We start from the raw sequence: 23,413 nt of genomic DNA on the forward strand, positions 1-23,413 counted from the left end.
AGGAAGGAAGGAAGGAAGGAAGGAAGGAAGGAAGGAAGGAAGGAAGGGAAGGAGGGAGGGAAGTTGGTTTTGAGCTCTATGCATACAAGTGGAAAGACCTGACTAAGAATCTTGGAAAATTCCCAGGCCAATTAATTATGGCAAGCTAAGGGACACGGACTTGCTTCCTGCCTTTAGAGGCATAGCTATTGGGACAAGGAAGATCTTCCTAGTTTCTCTGTGCTCTGGTGGCACAGGCAGGTTCTGGATAGTTCTCTGAACCAGGTATCAGGTGTCTTCATTTAGTCATTTAGTCCCATTACTTCTTCAGAGTTGCAAATGCCTGAAATCTTTTATTAGAAGTAGGAATGATATCCCACTAGGTTTTCAATTTGTTCTAGTGAGGGAGAAATAGTAATTGGAATACCAGCGATCTAAGATAATATTGCAAGACAAAAATACACATTTAATTTCTCCTTTGTGTGTGTGTGTGTGTGTGTGTGTGTGCGCGCACGCGCGCGTGTGTGTGTGTTTTGCAATCTATGTATTGGGGCCCTTGAATCACAGCTGTTTATTTGATGCTGTATAAACAAATCAGTTTGTCAGTTCCCCTACTGATGGACAGTTGGGTTGCTTATGGTTTTGTTCTTTTTCTCTCTCACCAGCAGTGCCGTAAGAGACATCCTTGATCCATGCCTCCTTGTGCACACACGTACCAGTTTCTCTAAGATAGATACCAAGAGGCTGGCTTGCTGGGTCATAGAGTATTATTAACTCCCCTAGGAATTCTCGAATTGCCCTATGAAGTGAGTGTACTAATTTACAATTCTTCCATCAATGTTTGGGTTTCCATTTTCCTCTGACATTCCCACCGACACTTGGTATTATTAGATTTTTGTCTTCTTTTTTTGTTTTTTTTTTTTACATGGCAAGTGTGACATTTTGACAATGTCTGTCTGTTTTTAAATTTTCATTTCTTTGATTTACTGTATATTTTCTTGTTGGCCAGTTAATCTTCCTTCTCTGTGAATGGCATGGGTCAACTGAACTTATCATAGTGGTTGTCAGGGCTTCTTTATTTAAGTTGGCTACTAATCCTTCAGTTTCATGGATTGCAAACACCTTAGTCTATGGCTTACCTCCCTATTTTTGGTGTCTTTGACAGATAGAAATTTTTACACATTTTAACTAATTAAATTTATCAATCTTTTCCTTGTATTTAGACCCAGCATGTGGAATATTCTGCTCATTCTTCTCTTCTTTCCCCCTTTCATATTGCTCTGGGGATAGATTGCCAAAACTCTTCTGTCAAATTTAGACTGAAAATGTTCACATGAACCATTTCAGGGTCAAAATTAGGCTCATAGAACACTGGGGACAAACCATGAGGTCCCTGTGGCACTGCTGAAACTGAATCCAATGTGAAATACCAGAGCAAGGAACAGATGTTTGCTTTAGGAAAACTGATAATGCCATCCTATTTCAGTGTTTACCTCTGCTTGTGGTATTAGCCATGGATGGTGATGTAGCATTATACAAATACTAGTTTACCCTGGGCTTTGTTCTTCTTTTGGAATGAGTATCCGTTTACAGTGTATATTTATTTAATGTCCAAAGCCCAGATGTTCCTTCTCTCCTGTTTTACAACATAGGATCAGTAAGATTTCTATAATATCCTCCAGGAAACGATGCTAATTGAATCCAGAAGAGAAAAGAAAGAAAAGGTTTTAAGAAAGAGAAGTTTTGTTTACGGAGACACATTATCTCCTGGGTTCAAGTTGTCACATGATTTCTGACTACTTTCGGCCTGTAGGAGTGAATGCATTGATTCTAAATCTTCCAACTGTATTACATAGGCAGTTTAAAACAGCTTCAGTAAGGTGTCTACATAACCAGGAATTCAAAGCAAAACAAAAATACAAGAAGGCAATTCACTTTTTGCTGCCCGGGAAGCAATCTCATAGGAATCTGGAAGACTGCTGATGATTGTCTCTCTATGCCTCAGCTTAGCTGGAACTCTTGGGGCTTCAAACTCACCAGCCCTAGCCTTTCAACAATTTTTATTCCTTGAAAATAATTAGAACCAGAACCAGTTTACATCAAAGTGCTCAAGCATCAAGATTGTAAACAGACACTTGTTAATTCCCAGATAGAGGATTCCAGATTATTTACTAGCTTGGGAGTGCAAACCTGTGATTGTTTCCATTTTACATATTTTTCTCTAGGCTCTTTGGTCAATTTCCCAAAGCCATTTTTTTTCCTTTTAAACAAAGTCAAGATCCTCAGAAATATGCCTGCCTTATGTTTCCTAACAAAATGTATAATCTAATTGAGAAGGATCCTATTTTTCCCCCATAACACTTATCTGAAATGCAAGTGCAGAAGTTTCTAGATAAAGCAGCAGAGGCCCTTGGGTTAGGGGTCCACCTTTGTTTTACAATTGGCCAAAAACTAGATGTTTAAAGGGAACATAAGATATGCAGTTATCTCTTTTTTTTTTTCTTGTAAATATTCTTTAAATGAAATGTCCATTTCCCTTTGAATTAAGTGAAAGATCCAAAGCAAACGACAGTGATCAGGCGTTTACTCTGTGGGGCATTTTGTGGTTCTTAGAGCCCTTTCATTTCATTATTTACCATCTCGTTTGATCTTTACAACCTCTCTGATAGGGATGGGCAGGGAAGGTGTGATTTAATATGTGAGTTTTGAGGTCTAGACCAGGCTGAGCTATTACAGGCCTCAGGAACAGGCAGCTCTCTGCTCAAGTTTATATACGCGGTTGAAAAACTTTTGTGGTCATCTTATTATGACAGCCTCCCATTTTATTTTACCTGAAAGTGTGAGTCGTTCCATCCAAAAGGTGAGTGTAAGAGTAGACTTAAATGCCTGTGAGTTTAAGCCCTTCTCCCCCAGGGGCCTTTCGCCAATAGCTCAAAGTGAGGGTTTGAAAGACCAACAAGCTTGTCACAGATCAGGACAATTTGGAGGCAAGGCTTACAGTCCAGAGTCCCAGGGAAACGTCTGGCTGAAGCTACTCTTTGCACAGCCATGCCTGAGATCACAGTATTGCTTGGTTTCCTCCCCTTCTCCGTCCTGCTCTTCTAGCCCTTACACATCTCTCCATGATAAATTCCTTTTTTAAAAAAAATTCTTTTTTTAAAATCTTTATTTATTTTTGAGAGAGATACAGACAGACAGAGTGTGAGCAGGGGAGGAACAGAGAGAGAGGGAGACACAGAACCTGAAGCAGGCTCCAGGCTCTGAGCTGTTCGCGCAGAGCCCGATGCGGGGCTTGAACTTACAAACTGTGAGATCGTGACCTGAGCCAAAGTCAGATGCTTAACCACCTGAGCCACCCAGGCACTCCTCTCCATGATGAATTTCTTTTTTTTTTTTTAATTTTTTTTTTTTAACGTTTATTTATTTTTGAGACAGAGAGAGACAGAGCATGAATGGGGGAGGGTCAGAGAGAGGGAGACACAGAATCTGAAACAGGCTCCAGGCTCTGAGCTGTCAGCACAGAGCCCGACGCGGGGCTTGAACTCACGGACCACGAGATCATGACCTGAGCCGAAGTCAGCGGCTTAACCAACTGAGCCACCCAGGCGCCCCCCATGATGAATTTCTAATAGAGGAATCTGTGTCTCAGGGCCTGCCTTTAGGGAACCCCATCTGAGACACCTAGCTGGCTAACACTCATTCTCTAGATCTCAGGTCAAATGTCACTTCTTAGGAATTCCTAACTAAAGTTCTCCTCCCGCCCCAACTGATGAGCATCTCTCCATGATAGCATATCCTAATAAAATTTTTATATGTGCTGGTTAGTCTTTGATCCTAAGACACACAAGGCAGGAGCCACATGTGTTTGATTTAACATTGTGTCCCCAGTGCTTAGTATAGTAGCTCAGGAACAATCAATAAAGATTTATTAAATGGGGGAAAAAAAGAGGACACTTTACGATGGCTATTGGAAAGTAAGGCCTAACTGAATTCTGCCTGATTCATATTTGGAAGGTGAGTAGGCTGCCTTAGAAATGCTTTTAAAGTGCAGACTCACATTAGCCCTTCTTTACCTTCGACAGTGCCAGACATCAAAGAAGGGATCTGGGAGTGAACTCATCGACGTGAAAATACTGACGGGCTCATTCTGGGGCAGTTCTGCTAGATGTCAATGTTGGCTAGACATTAACCAGAATATCCAGAATGCTATTAAACTCCATTTGTAGTAGTTTATTTCTTGAGATTATGTAAACATGACCAATTCAAACATGGCCTTAGTCATAAATACTGCAGGGGGCTTTTTCTTTTAAGTAAATGTTTATTGAAGTCTAACGTATGTAAAGAGAAGGACAACTCCTGCGTCGCTCAAGGACTTTTCACAAAGGAATATTCCCATGCAACTACCATCTCGAACAAGCAACAAAGCAGGGACCCTGAAGATCCCTTGTTCCCCATTTCAATGAACTACTTCCTTCCTCCTCCCTGGAGATAAGGGCTATCCCGACTTCTATCACCAGTGACTGTCACCAATGTAACTAGGGTCAAGTTAATTAACACATTCATCACTGCACATAGTTACTTCTTTTTCGGTGAGAATGCTACTCTCAGAAAATTTCAAGTGTACCGTATGTGTTATGAACTAGAGTCCCCATGCTGTACATTAGACCCTCAGGACTTACTCATCTTGACTTGGATGTTTGTGCCCTTTGACCAGTGTCTTCCCAGTTTCCCCACCCCCTAGGGCCTGGCAACCACCAATATATTCTCTGTTTCTGGGAGTCTGACTTTTTTCAGACGCCATGTATGTGGGATACCATGTACTATTTGTCTTTCTGTCTCCGTCTTATTTCACGTAGCAGAACGCCCTCCAGGTTCATCCATGTTGTCACATATGGCAGGATTTCCTTCTTCTTTTACGGCTGGACAGTATTCATTGTATATCCATATCACATCTTCTTTATCCATTCATCTGTTGACAGACATGTAGGTTGTTTCCACATCTTGACTACTGTAAACAATCATGCAATGAACATGAACGTGCAGATATCTTTTGGGGATCCTGTTTTCATTTCCTTTGGGTATATACTCAAAAAGTCAGATTGCTGGATCATGTGGTAGTTATTTTTAATTTTTTGAGGAACTGTCCTACTATTTTCCATAGTGACTGTACCGATTTGCATTCCCATCAACAGTGCACAAGGGGTCCCTTCTCTCCACATCCTTGCCAGCTCGTATCTATTGTCTTTTGAATAATAGCCATTCTAACAGATGTGAGGTGATAATCTCATTGTGGTTTTGATTTTGCATTTCCCTGATGATTAGTAATGTTGAGCATCTTTTTATATATCCGTTGGTCATTTGTATGTCTTCTTCAGAAAAATGTCTACTCAGATCCTTTGCCTGTTTTTTTTTTTTTTTTATTGGATTGTTCGTTTTGTTTTTGAGTTGTAAGACTTCCTTACGTATTCTGGATGTTAAATCCTTATTGGATATAAGGTTTGCAAATATTTTCTCCTGTTCCATAGGTTGTCTTTTCAATTTGCTGGTAGTTGCCTTTGCTGTGCAGTAACTTTTTGGTTTATGTTGTCCTCCTTGTTTATTTTCGCTTTTGTTGCCTGTGCCTTTCGTGTCTTATCCCAAAGACAACTGCCTAGACCAATGGCAATGATTAGTTTTGTCTATTTTGAACTATGTGTAAGTTGAATCATATAGCTTATATTCCTCCATGCTGATTTCTTTAATTCAATGTTATATTTGTGTGATGCATTCATATTTTTCGATGTAGTGGTAGTTTGTTCATTGTCTCTGTTCTGTGCTATTCCTTTATGTGAATATGTCACGTAAACAAATATACCACAGTCAGTACTGATTTGCATTCCTTTAGCAATACGTGAATTCCCAATCTTCACCAGGACTAGGCAATACCACCTTCTCAGCTAGTCTTGTGGGCGTGTCGTATTATCTCACTGTGGTTTTATTTTATTATTGTTATTGTTATTATTTTTCGGGAGAGAGAGGACAAGCAGGGGAGAGGGCAGAGGGGGAGAGAAAATCTTCAGCAGGGTCCATGCTCAGCTTGGACCCTGATATGGGACTTGATCTCACAACCCTGGGATCATGACCTGAGCCAAAATCAAGGGTCATTCAACTGGCTGAGCCACCCAGGTCGCCCCTTCACTGTAGTTTTAATTTGCAGTTATCTGATCTCTACTGACGGTGAGCGTCTTTTCATATGTTAATTGGTCAATTTAATATCCTCTTTTGTAAAGTGACTGTTCAAGACTTTTGCCCAAGGCTTTTAAAAATGGTTATGTGCCTTTTTTTTTTTTATTATTGTATCAGTCTTTTAAATGTAAACTGCATATAAGTCTTTTGTTGGATATATGTGATGAAAATATCTTCTACTCTCTGCTATTGGGGGCTTTTAAAAAGGGGGCTGGGAGTTTGTTGTGTAGAAATAAGAATCATGAGCCCTCCTTGGCTCTCAAGAAAGTGGACATTTGAAGATAAAGGAAGAGGAACCCAGATCTTGCGCTCTTTAAGTCTATTGCAACTTTCTCGAAGTAGGATTCCAAGAGCAGCTGGGTATGCTTCATGTACTTGATATAATTAATCATTGTATATTTGCCTATTCTCTCACATGCTACAAGAGTGTCGTTAGCCATTGATATTCCAGCAGAGTATATCACACATAATAATGTAGTACTGTATAATTAGGTTAATAGATACTTGAATAACTACTGTGGTCGTGCACTACGCTGAAGGCACAAAAATCGTATGTCAGCATGCCTTCACCTGGTGAGATTTTAGAGCCCTGTTGGGATACTTTTGTATCTGTTACCTTGTTTGATCGCGTGAAGGTAGGGTGATGACCAGACTGGTGAAATAGAAAAATATATTCTCCTGCTCCTCAAACCTTTGTTTTCAGTTAGTCATTGCCCTAATTCTACAAGATCTTTATTTCCAGGAAATGCCTTGGTCTCATTGTGATAGCCTGACTCATTAATAACTGATGAAATTCTCTTTCTCAAAATGACTAATTTAAATAAAACATGCACAAATGACTTAGCTATATTTTTAGGAAACTACAAGGAAAAAAAGTCCAGAAAATAGGGATACTTTGTTCCCTGCCATCCACCCACACTGCTTAAATAATAGATATTAGTCAACTGAAATCATACAGAATTTATGAAGGGCAAATCTGACAAGGTGCTCTATTATCCTAAACATCGGAGAGCCGTAAAAGGGTATACGATGTAGTTCCTACCTCGGAGAGCTTTTAACACATTGGTGGTGATGGTGGTGTGCGTCTGTGTGGGGAAGAAAAGTTCAAGAAGGTGACAACGTCGACAATGACAACACGAACAAGGCCCCCGCCAAGTGAGAGGAAACAGAGTCACAGGAAGCATTACTTTGGATTTATTTTTTTTTTTTAATTTTTTTTTAACGTTTATTTATTTTTGGGACAGAGAGAGACAGAGCATGAATGGGGGAGGGGCAGAGAGAGAGGGAGACACAGAATCGGAAGCAGGCTCCAGGCTCTGAGCCATCAGCCCAGAGCCTAACGCGGGGCTCGAACGCACGGACCGCGAGATCGTGACCTGAGCTGAAGTCGGACGCTTAACCGACTGAGCCACTCAGGCGCCCCTGGATTTATTATAATGAAGAGGAATGGTTGTATTCATTAGGATAATGGAGCCTGTGACTACAACGCTAGTCTCAAAACGTGTAATCCCTCAAACGCAGCACAAGGTTCTCAGTCATCAAAAGTTAAAGACAGGTGTTCCTGACTGGTGGTTGATTCCGCTCCAAATGGCAATTTAGAGACCTAGGTCCTTTCGTATTGTGGGCCCACCGTGTTCAATGTATAGCTTCCAGGTTTGCTAGGCTTGTCCCCATGAAGCTGGCAGAAGGAGAAAGAACATGGAAGATGGGACGTTTGAATAGCCCGATCTGAACGTCACTTCCACTCAAGTTCCATTGGCTGGAACTTCACCATGTGGCCCACAGCTCGCGGGGGGGGGGGGGGGGGGGGGAGGGGGCGGTCGGGAAGTGTAATCCCGCTGTGTGTCCGGGAGAAGAGATGGGTTTGTTGGTCACCTAGCAGCGTCTGCCACAGGCTTCATGGTGGCAGGGCACTTAAGATCGGTCTTGAAGCGACGTGGAGTATTCTGACAGAGATTCGAAAGCATTAATCCGGGTAAAACGCAAAGCATGAAAAAGGACGCAGGAGTAGTTAGTTGACAACATCAAAAATGAGAGCGCACCCTCGGAAAATGAGAAATGGTCCAGTTATGAAGAGCTTGGCGTGAGCTGCGTGAGAGAAACCGATGGAACGATAGGTGGGGGCTGTTTCCAACCTGAAGCCACATTTTTAGAGGTTTGCAACTCATCCCCAGAAGCTTACACCCACCAGGGGGCGTTTTGTTTTGTTTTGTTTTGTTTTGTTTTGTTTAACTACCAGAACTCAACTCCCACTTGCAGGACAGTTAGGGTTGAGATTGATTTTCTTGCTTTTGCTTCCTACTCTGGTCTTTCCTAGAAAGTGAGTTCTTCTGTTTGTCTCCACCACGTGGTGGCAGCGGCCAAGAGGGGGTGAAGACCCTCAGTGTGAGCGGCTTCATTCTGAGCTGTCAGAAATCTCCAGGGGGGTCTCCTGTGGAAACACCAGTCTAGAGCATGGTATTTGCTGAATGCTGTGTTTGGGATGGATCCCAAGTTCAGTAGAGGGAGGAGGGCGGTGGGGGGTGGGGGCAGGGAATTCCTTTCTTACTCTAGGACACCATCAGCTCATGCTCAGGATCCCGGGATTGAATTACCCATATTGTTTTCTTAGCTTGCATAGCTGTGTCTGGGGCTCCTAGTTATAGAAGTATCCGGTCCTCTAAAGCTCCAGCCTCAGCCCTCAGCCTTATGACCTCCTGACAGTGATTAATTGGGAAGGGTGGGAGCTAGGGAAATCCTTTCCCCTCCCTTTAGATCTGCCAACTTGGCTTTGAACCTGCAAGAGTGTGTGAGCCAGGAAATGTATGTCCCCACACTCTCCACCCCTTTTCTTACCCTTATGTCTGTTTCATGCTGCACTTTCTATTTGGCAATCATATACAGTCATACTTGCTAAATGAATTTTGACCTAGGCTTTACTCTGTGCTGACACTGGGAAGCTTCTGTGTGACTTATTCCACCTCCTTCCTTCAGCTTCTGACTATGAAATTAATGGCTGTGAAAATTTACCTTTGATCTACAGTTTGGGGAGGATTTCTTTCATTGTTCCTACCAGGATATAAGTGTGATTTGTATATCTTTCTTAGGCCACTAAAAAAAATACACAACAGAACCTTTGATATAACCCTGGGACATCTAAAAAGTGCTTCTTTTCAAAGCAAACTTGAAAGAGATTTAGCACAAAATTTTTCCAGATCTTGAACACATCAACTATATTTGGTATTATGGAAAGGAAGGTGTTTGCTTTCCTGTGGCAAGGGTTTCTAGATATTCTGTTTTCTCCAGCTGGCCACAAAGTAAAACCTAAAGAAAACAAAAAAACCTAATGAAATCATGATTGCATTGTGTCCTCTGTCCTTTACGCATCTTTCTTCCTCTTCTTCACCAAGACACCCGTCCTGGTTCCCGTTCCTGGCCACCTTCTGTGCTTATACCCTTTGAAAAACTAGATCTTGTTAGCGGCAGGCATTTGGTGTTTTTTTGCTTTTTGTTGCTTGCTTGTGGGAAAGATGAAATTCGTTAGGTCATTGGCACAGAACGGGATCATTCCCCAACATACTCTCTGAGCTCTGTATGTCTCTTAAAACATTTGGGGCGACAACAAGGTATCGTGGACTGGAATGTGAGCAGAAATTAAGCAGAATGTGGGTCCAAATTCTAGCTCTGCCTCTTACCTCTGTGGAATCTTAAACAAAACACGTGACCTCTCTACTCGGCTGAGCCTGAATTGTGACAGCATTGATTAGTTTTAGCTGTCCTTGAAGTGGATGTCAATGGGACGCTACAGTGTGTATTTTCTTGTTCCCCGTTCCTTTTACGTGATATGATGTGTGTGAGATTCATCATGGGGTTGCATGTAGCGGTGGTAGGCTCAGCGAAATTTAAGGTAGCGCCTTCTATATCACAGAGCCTCTGTCCGTTCAACTCAGTGGACATCCGGGTGGTTTCGGTTCTTCCGAATCGTGATTCTGTGATCATTTTGTGTAAAATCTTGTGTTCGTATTCTGTTGCGCACCGTCCTACACTGGGCTCCCCAGGAAGCAGCTCGGAGAGAGATTTGCTTGCGGGAAGTTTATTCCTTTCTGCCCATCCAGATCAAACGTGTCTTCAAAACCAGCACCTGCTGGGGGGAGTGAGGAAGGGGATTGGACAGAAAGAGAGAGGTTGGACTGCAGTGCAGTCACGACAAAGACCTCAGCCAACCTACGCGGATCTCTAGAGCTGAAATGGCCCTACAGAGTTAGGCCAAATAGGGGCAAGGAGGCTAGACCTTTAAATATCCCACATTGACCAGTCATTGGATGTGGACTGACCCAGGAAAGGGAGCATGATATTTTTAAAGTTTGTTTATTTATTTTGAGGGAGACAGAGACGGTGCGAGCAGGGGAGGGTCAGAGGGAGAGGGAGAGAGAGAATCCCAAGCAGGTTCCATGCTGCCAGCTGCAGAGCCTGAGGCGGGCTTGAACCTGCAAATCGTGAGAGCATGACCTAAGCTGAAACCAAGAGTCAGACGCTTAACCGACTGAGCCACCCCAAAGTGGTGCCCCACTTTGGTGCCCCAAAGGGAGCATGATTTTGAGTGAGGTATCTCTCTTTAACAGAGAGTAGGAGACATATCTGTGAGCTGTTAGCTATCAACATTTCTAACAGCTGGTAGAGTAAGTCTTTCAATCCTAAAAGTCCTACAGTGTGTGTGTGTGTGTGTGTGTGTGTGTGTGTGTGTGTCTGTAGATATTGTCCAACAATATTCCAAAGTGTTTGTAACCAACCTCCCTCTTAATTTAGATTCTGAACTCCCCAAGTGGGATCTTACCATAAAGATAAAGGAACATTTATAGAAGGGAAACATAAATGAGAATATTCTATACGTTAACTTAATATTTTCTGTGTTATGGGGAAAGCAAAACTGAGAAACATCAGAATAGGCTATTTGTCATTTTCTACCTTAGGGCTTAACATCCTGAAAAATGTCAACACTGACCAGAATGTTCTGAAGTCTAGTTATGGAGTTAATAAATTCTAAAGACTTCCTTCTGTGCTGAGAAAAGAAAGGAAAAGAGATATGAATTGACTGTTGCCTTGAATTTAATTTTTCAGAGTGGCCAAATCGATGAAGGTTCCTGTGTATGAGACCCCAGCTGGATGGAGATTCTTCTCAAATCTGATGGACTCAGGACGGTGCTCTCTGTGTGGAGAAGAGAGCTTTGGCACTGGTAGGTTTTTGCTGACGTAATGTTACTGGAGAGGGTGGCTATAGCCCTCTGTGACCCCAGTTTGGAGACCTGTGACCCCACTGTGAATCAAATGCTAGAGGAAGAGATAATTAGAGGGAAAAAAATCAGAGAAACCTGGGGGGATATGTGCTATGATACCCTCGTCTCTTCTGTCCATTTTTTTTTGTTTGTTTTTATTTGGGTCATATGTAATTCTACTTTTAATTTTTTGAGGGACCTCCATTTTGTTTCCCATGGTGGCTGTACCAGTTTCTATTCCCACCAACAACGCATGAGGGTTCCCCTTTTACCGCATCCTCACCAACGCCTGTTGTTTCTTGTGTGGTTGATTTTAGCCATTATGACAAGTATAAGGTGACATCTCATTGTGGTTTTGATTTACATTTCCCTGATGATTAGTGATGTTGAACATCTTTTCATATGTCTGTTGACCATCTGTGTGTCTTCTTTGGAAAAATCTCCCTTCAGGTCATCTGCCCATATTTTAATCAGATTGTTTGGGTTTTTTTTTTTTGGGGGGGGGTGTTGAGCTTCCTAAGTTCTTTATATATTTTGGGTACTTACCCCTTATCAGATATATTACTTGCAAATATCTTCTCCCATTCAGTAGGTTGCCTTTTTGTTTTGTTGATAGTTCCCTTTGCTGTGCAGAAACTTTTATTCTGATGTAGTCTCAATAGTTTATTTTTGCTTTTGTTTCCCTTGCCTTAGGAGACATATCTGGAAAAATGTTGCTATGGCCCATGTCAGAGAAACTGTCTGTTTTCTAGGATTTTTTATGGTTTCATGTCTCACACTTAGGTCTTTAATCCATTTGGAGTTTATTTTTGTGTATGATGTATATTTACCCCAAGGAAACGAAAACACTAATTTGGAAAGATATATGCACCTCTATTTTCATTGTGGCAGTATTTACAATAGCCAAGATATGGAAGCAACCCAAATGTCCATTGACAGATGAATGGATAAGGAAGATGTGGTGTAGTGTGGTGTGTGTGTGTGTGTGTGTGTGTGTGTGTGTGTGTGTATACATACATACATACATACATACAGTGGAATATTACTCAGCCATAAGAAGAATGTGACCTTGCCTTTTGCAACAACATGGATGGACCCAGAGGGCACTGAGTGAAATTGGTCCATCAGAGAAAAGCACGTACTGTATGATTTCACTCCAATGTAGAATTTGAGAAACAAAACAAATGAATGAAGGAACAAAGATACAAGCCAGAAAACCCTCTAGACTCCTTTTTAAAAAAATGTCTTTATTCTTGAGAGAGAGAGAGAGAGAGCAAGTCAGGGAGGGACAGAGAGAGAGAGGGAGACAGGACTCAGGACCTCTGCTTAGTACTGATGTAAGATTCTGGGCCCAGAAAGGTTTCCTACCCTTTCTCCAAAGGGAGAAGGTTTTTGCTTCAAACCCTATTCCCATAGCAATGGATTTTTGCATGGGCTTTCAGGATGAGAAAGTTTGCAACTTGTGCCTCCAAAAGTTTAATTAAGCCTTTTGTTTCCTGTGAAAGAAAGGTTTGGGGAACTCAAAGGGCTTCATGCTTATGTCTCAGAAGCTGCTCCTTACCTGCATGCCTGCACCACCATATCTCTCTCTCTCTCTGTTTCCAGTCTTTTCTGTGATCACCCAGTGAGTTGGAAGTGTGTCCCTTGTTTCTGGGGATTCCAAGCAATTTTAAACTAACATGACTAACATGACTATACTTGGCCTTTAAGAATTTTTGAGCCTCTTATGTGACTTCTTAATTTTTACTTATATGGAAGCATCCTCTTTTTCCTATGCTCTCCCAAAGGGGTGACAGTTTTGTGTCTTGTTTCTCCTTGAAGGGGGTTGTCAGTTTTTGGAATTCACTTTATTTGCCTTGTGATCTCAGGTTTCTGATGGGTTCAAGAAAAGTTATGATTTGGTAGGTTTCTGGCCTTTTCTTATTACTGGGATAGGAGTAACATTCTCTTGGAGATTTCTACATCCTAAACAGAAATGCAGAAGTGGAACTCCAAAAGTAATTTTTAAATAATTTCTCTCCTATTCTCACCCCTTCCTTAATAGTTTTTTTCCAGTTGGGATCCAAAGATCTTTAATTTTAATTTTTTTTAACGTTTTATTTATTTTTGAGACAGGGAGAGACAGAGCATAAACAGGGGAGGGTCAGAGAGAGGGAGACACAGAATCTGAAACAGGCTCCAGGTCTGAGCTGTCAGCACAGAGCCCGACGCGGGGCTCGAACTCATGGACCGTGAGATCATGACCTGAGCTGAAGTCGGCTGCTTAACTGACTGAGCCACCCTGGTGCCCCGGGATCCAAAGATCTTAATATTATAACTGATTGATATCTCTTAAGTATCTTTTATCTTTTATTTTTTTATGCTTATTTATTTATTTTGAGAGGGAGATTGAGTGAGCAAGGGAGAGGGAGAGGGGGAGAGAATCCCAGGTAGGCTCCATGCTGTCGGTGCAGAGCCTAACATGGGGCTTGAACCCACACACTGAGATCATGACCTAAGCTAAAACGAAGAGTTGGGTGCTCAATCACTGAGCCACCCAGGTGTCCCCTCTCTTAAGTATCTTTTAATCTGCATATCATCCTTTCACGTGTTCTCTAATTTATTAATTGAAGAAACTGGGCCATATGTCCTACAGAGCTTTTAACAGCTTTGATCTTAATGTTGATATCCTCGTTTTTCTTTCTAATTTCTTTGGTGCATATTCATATAGGGAGAAGCTATTGATTAATATGCCTTGTCTCTGAGGTGAAACCACCTTAGGACATTCTATTATTAATAGATATTTTCTTTTCTAGCATTTTCTTTTCTAAAAACTCTACAGTCTCTTGTGACTTTTTTTAAGGTATGCAGTCATATAATCTATGACTAAAAGATTTTTTATGTTTCGTTTTTTAATATTTATACCTCTTATGTCATATTCTTATTGCATTAGGTATAATCTTCAAAATTGTATTTAAAAATAATGGTGATAACTCATGACTTTAATGGAAATGGATTGACTCTTTTACTATCCATTGTGGTGATTGCTTTTTGATGGGGGTAAAATCTTGATCAGGTTTATATATAATTTTTCCCATTCTCATTTTAGTTAGAATCTTATTAGAAACTGCTGTTGGATTTATCAGGTGCCCTTTCAGGACCTAGTGATACACTAATACTTTCTTTTCTATTTTATTATGCACGTTATGAAATATCATGATCGAGGTGCGGATGTCAAACCATCCTTGAATTCCTGAGACTAAAGTCCTGTTTGGTCAGGCTTAAACAGATTGCTGTAAAACCACGTTAACTGGTCATAATGACAGCACTTCAGGCTATGTTGGGGTTCTGAAGAAATTTCATCCTGGGCAGTTTTCTTCTCTTACCCAAACTGGTTAGACCCTGAACTAGAAGGTATTTAGAATACAAGTGCTTAAGATCACACCTTAAGAAACTCAGGTCTTTGGTTACATAATTAGAAAGATGCACAGATGATATTCTACAATGCACAAACTTTAAGTGTCCATGATAGAGGAATAGCAAAAATGCTGTGGGAGATGCGAAAATGCTTTGGGACTGGAGGTTCAAAGGAGACTCCAGGAAAGATCTGGAATCTGGGCTAGTTCTTAAAGAATGGGAAGGATTTGTACACACAGAGATGAAAGGACCGGCCCTTGCCAGATGGAGGGATCGATGCCAAGAAAGAAAAAAGAGGTTGGAGAGCAGGGGATATGTGTTACCAGTAGCCAGTTGTTTGGTTTGTCCGAAGACATGTTTTCCAAATACGAATCAAGACTCATTTGGGGTCATGAGATTAGTGAAATGTCATGAGCAGCTTGTGAAAAGCAACTGAGTAGGCTAGAAACCTGTTGGAATGCATCGTGTTTAGTAAAGGTAAACGTTTATTCTGAGAAGTGTGTATATATAAACATGCCCACAAGTATCTATGTGTATGCTTGGTCTCCTTGTAACGTGTGCTTATTGTGGGTCGTGGCCAAAAATTTCTGGAAAAGACGGGCCTGTAGCGGAGGTCAGCAAACGTTTCTGTAAAGGGGTTGGAGAGTAAACACTGAGGATTTTGCAGACTACTGCCTTTTTCGCGGTTCCTCAGCACTGCCTCTGTAGCACAGACGCAGCCATAGACAATACATAAATGGACAAGGAAGGCTGTGCTTCGGTAAAAACTTACGTAGAAAAATAGGCAAACCTCTGATTTGTAGGATAGGTTAGAGGAGGGATTATCAAGAAGCAGTACCAGGAGGAGAGGTGAGGAGGGGTCAGTTTGTGAAGCCCTTCACCTGCCTAGCTTAGACGCTGGGGCATGATTCGACCGGAACTGGGAAACCGTGTTCTGCACTGGAGGGACTTCTGCTCGAAGACACCTTTCAGAGCCCGACGCGGGGCTCGAACCCACGAACCAGGAGATCATGACCTGAGCCAAAACCAAGAGTCAGATGCTTAACCCACTGAGCCACCCACGTGCCCCTACTTACAGGCACCTCTCGGCAAACTTTGCTCTTGGACAGTTACGCAGACTGCAACTTGTAGGCTGGCCGAGAAGGGGATTTTAAAAGTCTCTCGCAGTCGGGCTTAGTTACCAGTTTTTCCTTTTAAGGAGCATGAGGCATTGCCTCCTCCACCATTCTTCAGGTTCAGGTGACTTTAGCCTCATTAGCCTGATTTGACAGATAAAGCTCCTGAGCCCCAGAAGTAGTGAAGTGACTCACACAGGGCCGCCTGGCTTGGAAAATGTCCCTGCTTGAATTACGTGACCGTTGACCCGAAAGACTGGTTTCCTGCCCTACACTGTGCCATTTTCCACCATGTCGATCAGTCTTTCTGATGAAAGCATTGACGAATTTTATTTTTCAAGCACTCAGCAGCAAAGGACTATTAGGTGGCCTCAGTAGCTGGACCACTCAGTCTTGCAAGGAGAAAATAGCTTCATTCTGCTCTTATTCTGGGCTTTATTAATGCCAATTTTTGAGAAGCACTGAGCTGGTGTGTCAGAATCACCTGGGAAACTTGCTAAAAATACGTATTTTCTATCCTACCCTTACTTGGAATATCAGGGAGGGCGGAGCCTGAGAATCTGCATTTTAAATGAGTATAGTTGTGTGGTTTTTTTACAGTTTGGTTATTTTTGACAGAGAGAGTATGTGTGTGTCTGCATGAGCATGGGTGTGTGTGCACAGGTGTGGGGGAGGGGCAGAGAGAGAGAGAGAGAGAGAGAGAGAGGGAAAGAGAATCCTAAGCAGGCTGTGCACTGTCACTGCAGAGCCCTATACAGGGCTTGAACTCATGAACCATGAGATCGTGACCTGAGCCGAAATCAAGAGTCAAACACTCAACTGACTTAGCCACCCAGGCGCCCCTGTGATTTTGATGTGCAGTCAAGAGTAGAAACCATGGCTCTAGTGAAAACCAGTATTTTTGGTTTCTTCAGGAATGGTAGAAAGAGTATCCTTGATGTGCCACGGGGTGTGGTCCAGGAAGTCTAGAGGCCCCAAAATGTGAGGCTGATGAGTATGTTCAAGACCCTTACCTGTCAGTCACAAACAAGCCGCATGGCCTCTCTGACCCTCAGGTCCAGTCTGTAAAAGTCAGCTGATCACGGGAGTTCCCTGCCTTCCTTGAGACGTGATTTTCAGAAACAAGTGAGCTAACTAAGGGAGGAGAAAGTGACAGATGGAAAGTTTTAGACCTGAGACTGCAGAGGTGCTTCTAAAAGTATCCAAGCTTTCTGGAGTGGAGGCCTTTTTCTGTGTCCCCGGGGCATAGATCTGTGTACCAACTAGGAATGCATATTTCAGTGCCAAGAGAACTTGAAAATATGGATCTGACTCAGGCACAAGAATGTGAAGCTTTTTTTTCCAAGATGAGCAAGATGTATTCTGAGTGGAAGTTTCCCTTGCCAGCTTCTTGAGCTCCTAGAACTTTCCAAAGTGACAAGCTGGTCATAGGATCGGAGTTCAAGCTTCTCTCCTATGGAAAGGTCCACATCCTGGACAATAAGAAACCCGTATTTATGACTCTGTCAGAGAACCAAAGTCACTTAAGAAGCCAGACCATCTTTTGTGCTAGGACTGGTACTCACCTACTTCCTGGGGAGAGCCTTGGAAAACTACTTTATAGAGAGAAGGGGTGCTTTATAAATTCTCAGATCTAAAGAGAAGAAAACTATTCATCTAAATGGCATTCTGGCTACTTTTTTAAAGTTCTGAATTTGAAGGAATCTAGACTTGTTCTCATACACAAAAGGGGACAAATGAAACAATTAAAACTAAGGTCAATAAAACCAAAATTTTGGAAGATTTTTTTTTTGGCATTTGTTGATGAGGTTCTACTGGTTTCCATCATTGACATCAACTTTCTAAGAAGTGATACCATTTTGAGAATGTATGAATTGTTACAGCCCGAAGCATTTTCCCTTACGGGCAACACAGAAGAATCACTATGTTCACGAAAGCCTGGGTGAGCTCCAAGCTTGAACACCATCTTGAAAATTACTATTACTTTTATTATATATTTTTAAAAAGCTAATGTCAACAGTCATACAAATTTGTCAAATCAAGGAATACAACAATGTTTATTATTGCCAAGGAAGCGCTCTCTGTTGGGTTTCTCACAATAATAATAATCTCTTTGAATGAGCACTGAGTATGTACTAGGGCATTGCTATGCCTTTTGTTTGCATCCATTCTTGAAGATTTGGAATTGAATCCAGGTCTCCTGGCACCAATATGACTTGTCCATCATTGTCACACCAGCTTTTTCCACTGTGAACTTTGGAGTACAGCCTGGTGCTCTTGAAGTTGGCTATTTTTACATCTGCTCAGCCTCTTGCAAAAAAAGGGAGAGACCCAGAGTATGTGTGTATTCCACATCACAAGAAATTTCAAATTTTTGAGATGGGTTCAATCCCTCTGCATGCCATGCAGAAATTCTAAATGCTGAGAGGACAGGGGCCATGACTATTTTGTTCAACTCTATTTCTTTGATATCTGGCAGGCCTTGAGTGTTTGCAGATTAGATGGAAGGATATAAAGAGGGATGGAATAATGGAAGGAAGTTAAGGTAGGAAGAAGAAATAAAGGATAGAAGGAAGCCTGGAAAGATGGATGGAAAGTGGGTGAATTGAAAGACAGAAAGAAAGAAATAAGGAGGAAACAAAGAATTTCCGTTTTGATATTTCTTCTTTGCATTGTTAGTACTTAACATTTTTGGCATTTTCGAGTGGATATATTTCTGGAGATCTGGGCATTTCTATCCCAAGATTTGGGAGGGTTCATAAAAACAAATGTAGACCAGTTGAAAGGGAGTGGGGGAGGGGTTTTATGAAGTACAGTAAAATCAGAGTTACATAACATTTAAAAATAAGGTTTTGGTAATTTCAGTCATCGTGTAATGATTAGCACAAATTATTAGCTAACACAGGGCAGAATTCTAGGAAGACTCCTTCCCCAAACCTGTGTTAATGAATGGATTTAAAATTTTAAATAGTATTAAGTATTTGTAATCTGCTTGCTTTGCTTACTTATTTACTGTGTGTGTGTGTGTGTGTGTGTGTGGGGTTGTTGACAGTAAATAGCTGCAAATAGCCACATGTTCAACAGTGGGCTACGTTCTAGCTTTAGTGAGCTTTTGTAAGTGTTAAATTCTTATAGCCTTCAACCTAGACATTCTCTGCTCTATTGTCTTATGGTTTATAGTATTGACTTCTTTTCCAGTTGCTTTATGAAAGGAAATTTTCTTTCCCCTAATAGTGGTATAGTTTATAACACCTCCGGGGCCATGCCTTTCCTTTTGTTTATATTTCACACAAGACCTATGTACATCCCAACTCGAGACTGGGTTCACAGTATTGCTGTTGAACAAATATTGAATAGGTTCAACTGTCTCTTATTAGACAGTGATGTTACTTAACATTGTACACTTTCCAAAAGGTAAAATCAGGGCAAATTTTAGTCCATTCCCTATCTAGATGATCACAAACTGTACAATGGGCTGTTTCCACTTCGGTTCAGTCTCTAGGACAGAAAAAGAGGCCCTGTAGACATATGAATTTCAGATTATTGAGGTTCTGCCACATTTCTTTCTCCTATTCGTGGCCAGTTGTGTCAATTTGGCTGGGTAATAGATGTGATGTCAGAAGGCTGTGGTGACAGCATTATCAGTGCTGGGAGAGCAGTTTCTCCACTGGACTAATTGGGACAGGCTGTGTGCGCATGCACAACTCAATCTAGGCTAGACCACAGTGCAGAGGGGCTCTGGTTGACATCCCCAAGGGCCTCCTCATAAAGTCTGAAAACTGAAACTCCCTTCTTGCCCATCCACAAACTATCTACGCCTGTGCTGGGAAACAGATCTCCACCTGGAAGGGGAAGAATGTCTCTATCACATAAAATCCTTTTCTTGGGATCTCCCCATTTCCAGTTGCATTGACCTTTCAATTCATCTTCTAAGCTGATGACAAGTAGCAAGAGAGGGTGTGGGATGCCTACGTGTGAAGCAGAAGCCAAGGGGTGGACCTCGGAGGCTGTGTCCACACTTCCCAGTGCATTCTGGGACTGAGAAATCACTGTCTGCAGCCACAGATCGAAGGAGTCTAGATAGACCATGGGTTTCTTTTCATAGTGACTACTAAGAGACTTCTAATGAGGGGGCCCATCCCTTGGTATTTAAGATGCTGTTCCTAAAATTGTTCTTGGAGGCTTCCCCATCTGCTCTCTAGCAGTTGCTAGGTGGCTCCACTGAGAACAAAGTATAGTGACTATGGTGGTTATGCCCTGTGGTTGCAGACTTTAAACCCTCTGGAGAAATTTCTGGTTCAGCTTGTGACCTGTCAAAGAGTAGTTCCCGGGGAGTTGTGTTGTTTTCATGAGCACTGGTGACAAAGGAAGAGGGTGGGATGTATGAGTTAGCAGATCCCACTGTGCCTTACCTTCCTGTGCTTCTGTGCTCACTTGAGGGAATTGTGTCAGCTGACCAGCCACCATATTGTTAATGCTTTCGCCTCCTCTGGGATGGATGGCTTGACTGCCTCGGGGCACATGTTAATAAAATAGTGCTTGCTAATACCTATTATTTCTTGAGCACCTCCTAAGTGACAGATGCCATGCTTAGGACCTCCTATACATTATTTCACTGAGATTTCTCAACAATGAAGTGGAGACCATACAGTAATTGAGGTTTAGGGAAGAAGATCAAGCCAAAAGCCACTGGCCAAGATAACACTGACAGAGTCAGCATTCAAACCCAAACTCACTGGCTCCATAGGACCCCGCTGTCCCTGTTTAAGGAAATGCAGAGGGGTCATTTACTCCCATGTGGTTATTCTTTTAGATGGGGATGGCATGAATGTCAGGGGACTTGGGAGAACGGTGTCATGGGAACAGCACAGCACCAGGAATTAAGAACTGGCTTCAGTCTCGACTCCCCCTCTGTGTGGTGGAACTGCCTTACACAGATGGCTTAGCTTCTCTGGGCCTCAGTTTTTCAATGGGATGATCTGTGACATTTTTTTCCAATGTAGCACTCCGGTTGCTTCTAGCTAGCTAGCTCCTTTTAGTGAGGAGTGAATCCGATGAATTAGATCAAGCTACATACTAGGGTCTCACTCGGTCATTCATTTATTCGTTCAATGAATATTTACTGCATACCTTCTGGGCTCAGAGAGTGATGCGTAATTTCAGACACAGTCCCTTCCCTCAAGGAGCCTACTGGGTATTGCCATGATCAGGATATTAGTCAAATGCCCTGCAGTATATTTGTATCAAACACTGTCGTTGTCGTCTCGTTGTCATCATCATCATTGTCATCATCAAATATATTGCTATATAACATTATTGGTTGGGATCCGTGTTGGCCGCAGCTCATTCTACATCTGCCAGTTACTGCCATCCCACCTTTCTGAGCTGACAGCTGGCTCTTGTATACTGCGGATATATATCCTGACCTGCTTATACACGGAATAGTTGTGCTGTTCTCCAATTGGTGGAAATTTTAGAGCATTTGCTTTTAAAAAGCATCCATTTTTAATCATGGAAAAGTGATGATTTTTCCATGAGCCTCTCTTTTTGGCAAGATGTGAAAAGCTGAATGTAAGTGGTTTGAAACAAGGCAGGGGGGGTGGGGACAAACAACACCAGCCCCCCAAAACCAACCTGTCCCAGTTCTATGGCATGTTTTCAAATCTCCCATTCACCTGCAAAGGGTGTCTCCCCGTTTTTCCTCATAATACCCTCTTTAGAAAAGACAAACCCTTGTCTTTGGTGGATAAAAAGAGGATGGGAAGAATTTCACTGCAAATGAGTGAAAACTGCATCCGTAAATGGAAAGGCTGAATTGATATGAGGAGAAAAGCAAAGGGAAATTGGCAACTTTCCCTGACTCTCTAATGTGAGAAGGAAGAGGTGCGTGTTTGTGTCCCTTATCTTCAGAGGGTCTGCCTCTGCCTCAGCCGTGTGGGGCATTTCCCCTGCTGCGTTGCAGCCCCCAAGGACCGCTGTCATTCCTGGGCTTTCTGGTTGTAGTGAAACCCATCAGCGGGAGAGCCAAACTGCCCAGGTCTGAGTCTTGTTTTCACCCCTTAGTTACCGTGTGACCTCGTACAAATGGCCTACCCGTCATCTCTTATTTGTAAAAAGAGCAACTCAGTCGTGGAAATCAGCTCATCGATGTGTGAAGGAAGGTACGGAGTATGGTGCTTGGTGCTCTGCTGTTCTCTTCCAAGAATGGAATGGAATCCGCTTTGCAATCCTCCTTCAAAAGCCAGTGCACATACCTCCCGTCGTCGTTTCTGGTTCCACAAACTGCGTGTGCTATGGCAGGTGCTGAACCTGCACCGATCCCCAAAACCACCAGGGACCTCTTTGAGCAAGTGGCCTTTCTTATTAGGTGACCAACCATCCCGGTGCGCCTGGGACTCAGAGGTTTTTTGGGATGTGGGACATTTACTCTTGTAATCGGTAGAGTCCCAGGCAAATGGGGATGCGTTGGTGACCCCAAAGTTGGCAAAACCCTCATAAGTTTTTCAGACAAAAAGGGCAGAGAGGAGGCATAATACTGAAGCTGAGTCCAGCAAAAGCCACCCGCTTGAGCAAGGCCAGTGGCATCCCCTGAACTATAGACCGGTGGCCGCTTTCTTCGTTACCATAGTTGAACAAAAAGAGGGAGAGGCTTCACTACCCCTAAGCAATATGTCCCTCATATAGAACTATTTTGACCACTCTTCTTCTAGAGCAGAGGCTCTCAACCCTGGCTGCCCGTGAGAATCACCCGAGGAACTTGAAAAAAAAATCCTGATGCCTAGATCCCATTGCTAGAAATGCTAACTTTAATGGTCTGGAATGAGGCCTGAGCACTGCTATTTTCCAGAAGTTCTTTAGGTGATTCCGATGTGCAGCCGGGATGCAGAATCACTAACCCCTGTTCCAGCTTGGGGCCTGCAACAGGTGCAAAATGATTTATGTTTTCCTAATTGACAAATTCAGACTTTCCTGATCTGAGTCTCAGCTGAAATGACTTGATCTGTTGGCAACATGTGTGATGTTTTATTGAGTTGATTTGCCCGGGCTGGGATTTCCATTTGAAAAAAATTCCTTTGAGATGATTGAGTACTCTCTTTGTTTTCCCCTTTCCTCTTGTGAGGCCACTATACTTACCCGTGTACTGCCTGGCTCAAAGTAATTACAGTTTTAAAGCTGAGAAAATGCAAACTTGAATTTGGGTGGCGGGGGGATAGGGAGATTTCTGATGAGAAAAAAACAAACATCTTTTTTTGTACCAGCTTTTGCTGGAGGCCTGGTGGGAAAGAGCTGAGCGCCCTCCTTCTGGTATCCAGGTGGGGATGGCTGCTTCTCTGGGCTTTGGGCTGGGCTGGCCTGGATGGATGAAGGCTAGGCGAGTGGTACCTAGGGCTTTGGGAATATGGCTAAAAGCTCCTGGTAAGGTCCTCAACCAGGTGGCCAGGATTC

At 42.5% G+C, this 23,413-nt stretch overlaps 1 protein-coding gene across 1 annotated transcript in view; it reads left to right on the forward strand.

The window, feature by feature from the left end:
* PGM5 (phosphoglucomutase 5) overlaps positions 1-23,413 on the forward strand; it is a 183,172-nt gene that overhangs the window by 99,312 nt on the left and 60,447 nt on the right. Inside the window, exon 7 of the mRNA XM_049633448.1 lies at positions 11,302-11,417. Coding sequence (XP_049489405.1) covers positions 11,302-11,417 — 116 coding nt within the window. The remainder of the gene's footprint in view (positions 1-11,301; positions 11,418-23,413) is intronic.

The sequence above is a fragment of the Panthera uncia genome, chromosome D4 (assembly GCF_023721935.1).
Source record: "Panthera uncia isolate 11264 chromosome D4, Puncia_PCG_1.0, whole genome shotgun sequence".
Classification (NCBI taxonomy): domain Eukaryota; kingdom Metazoa; phylum Chordata; class Mammalia; order Carnivora; family Felidae; genus Panthera; species Panthera uncia.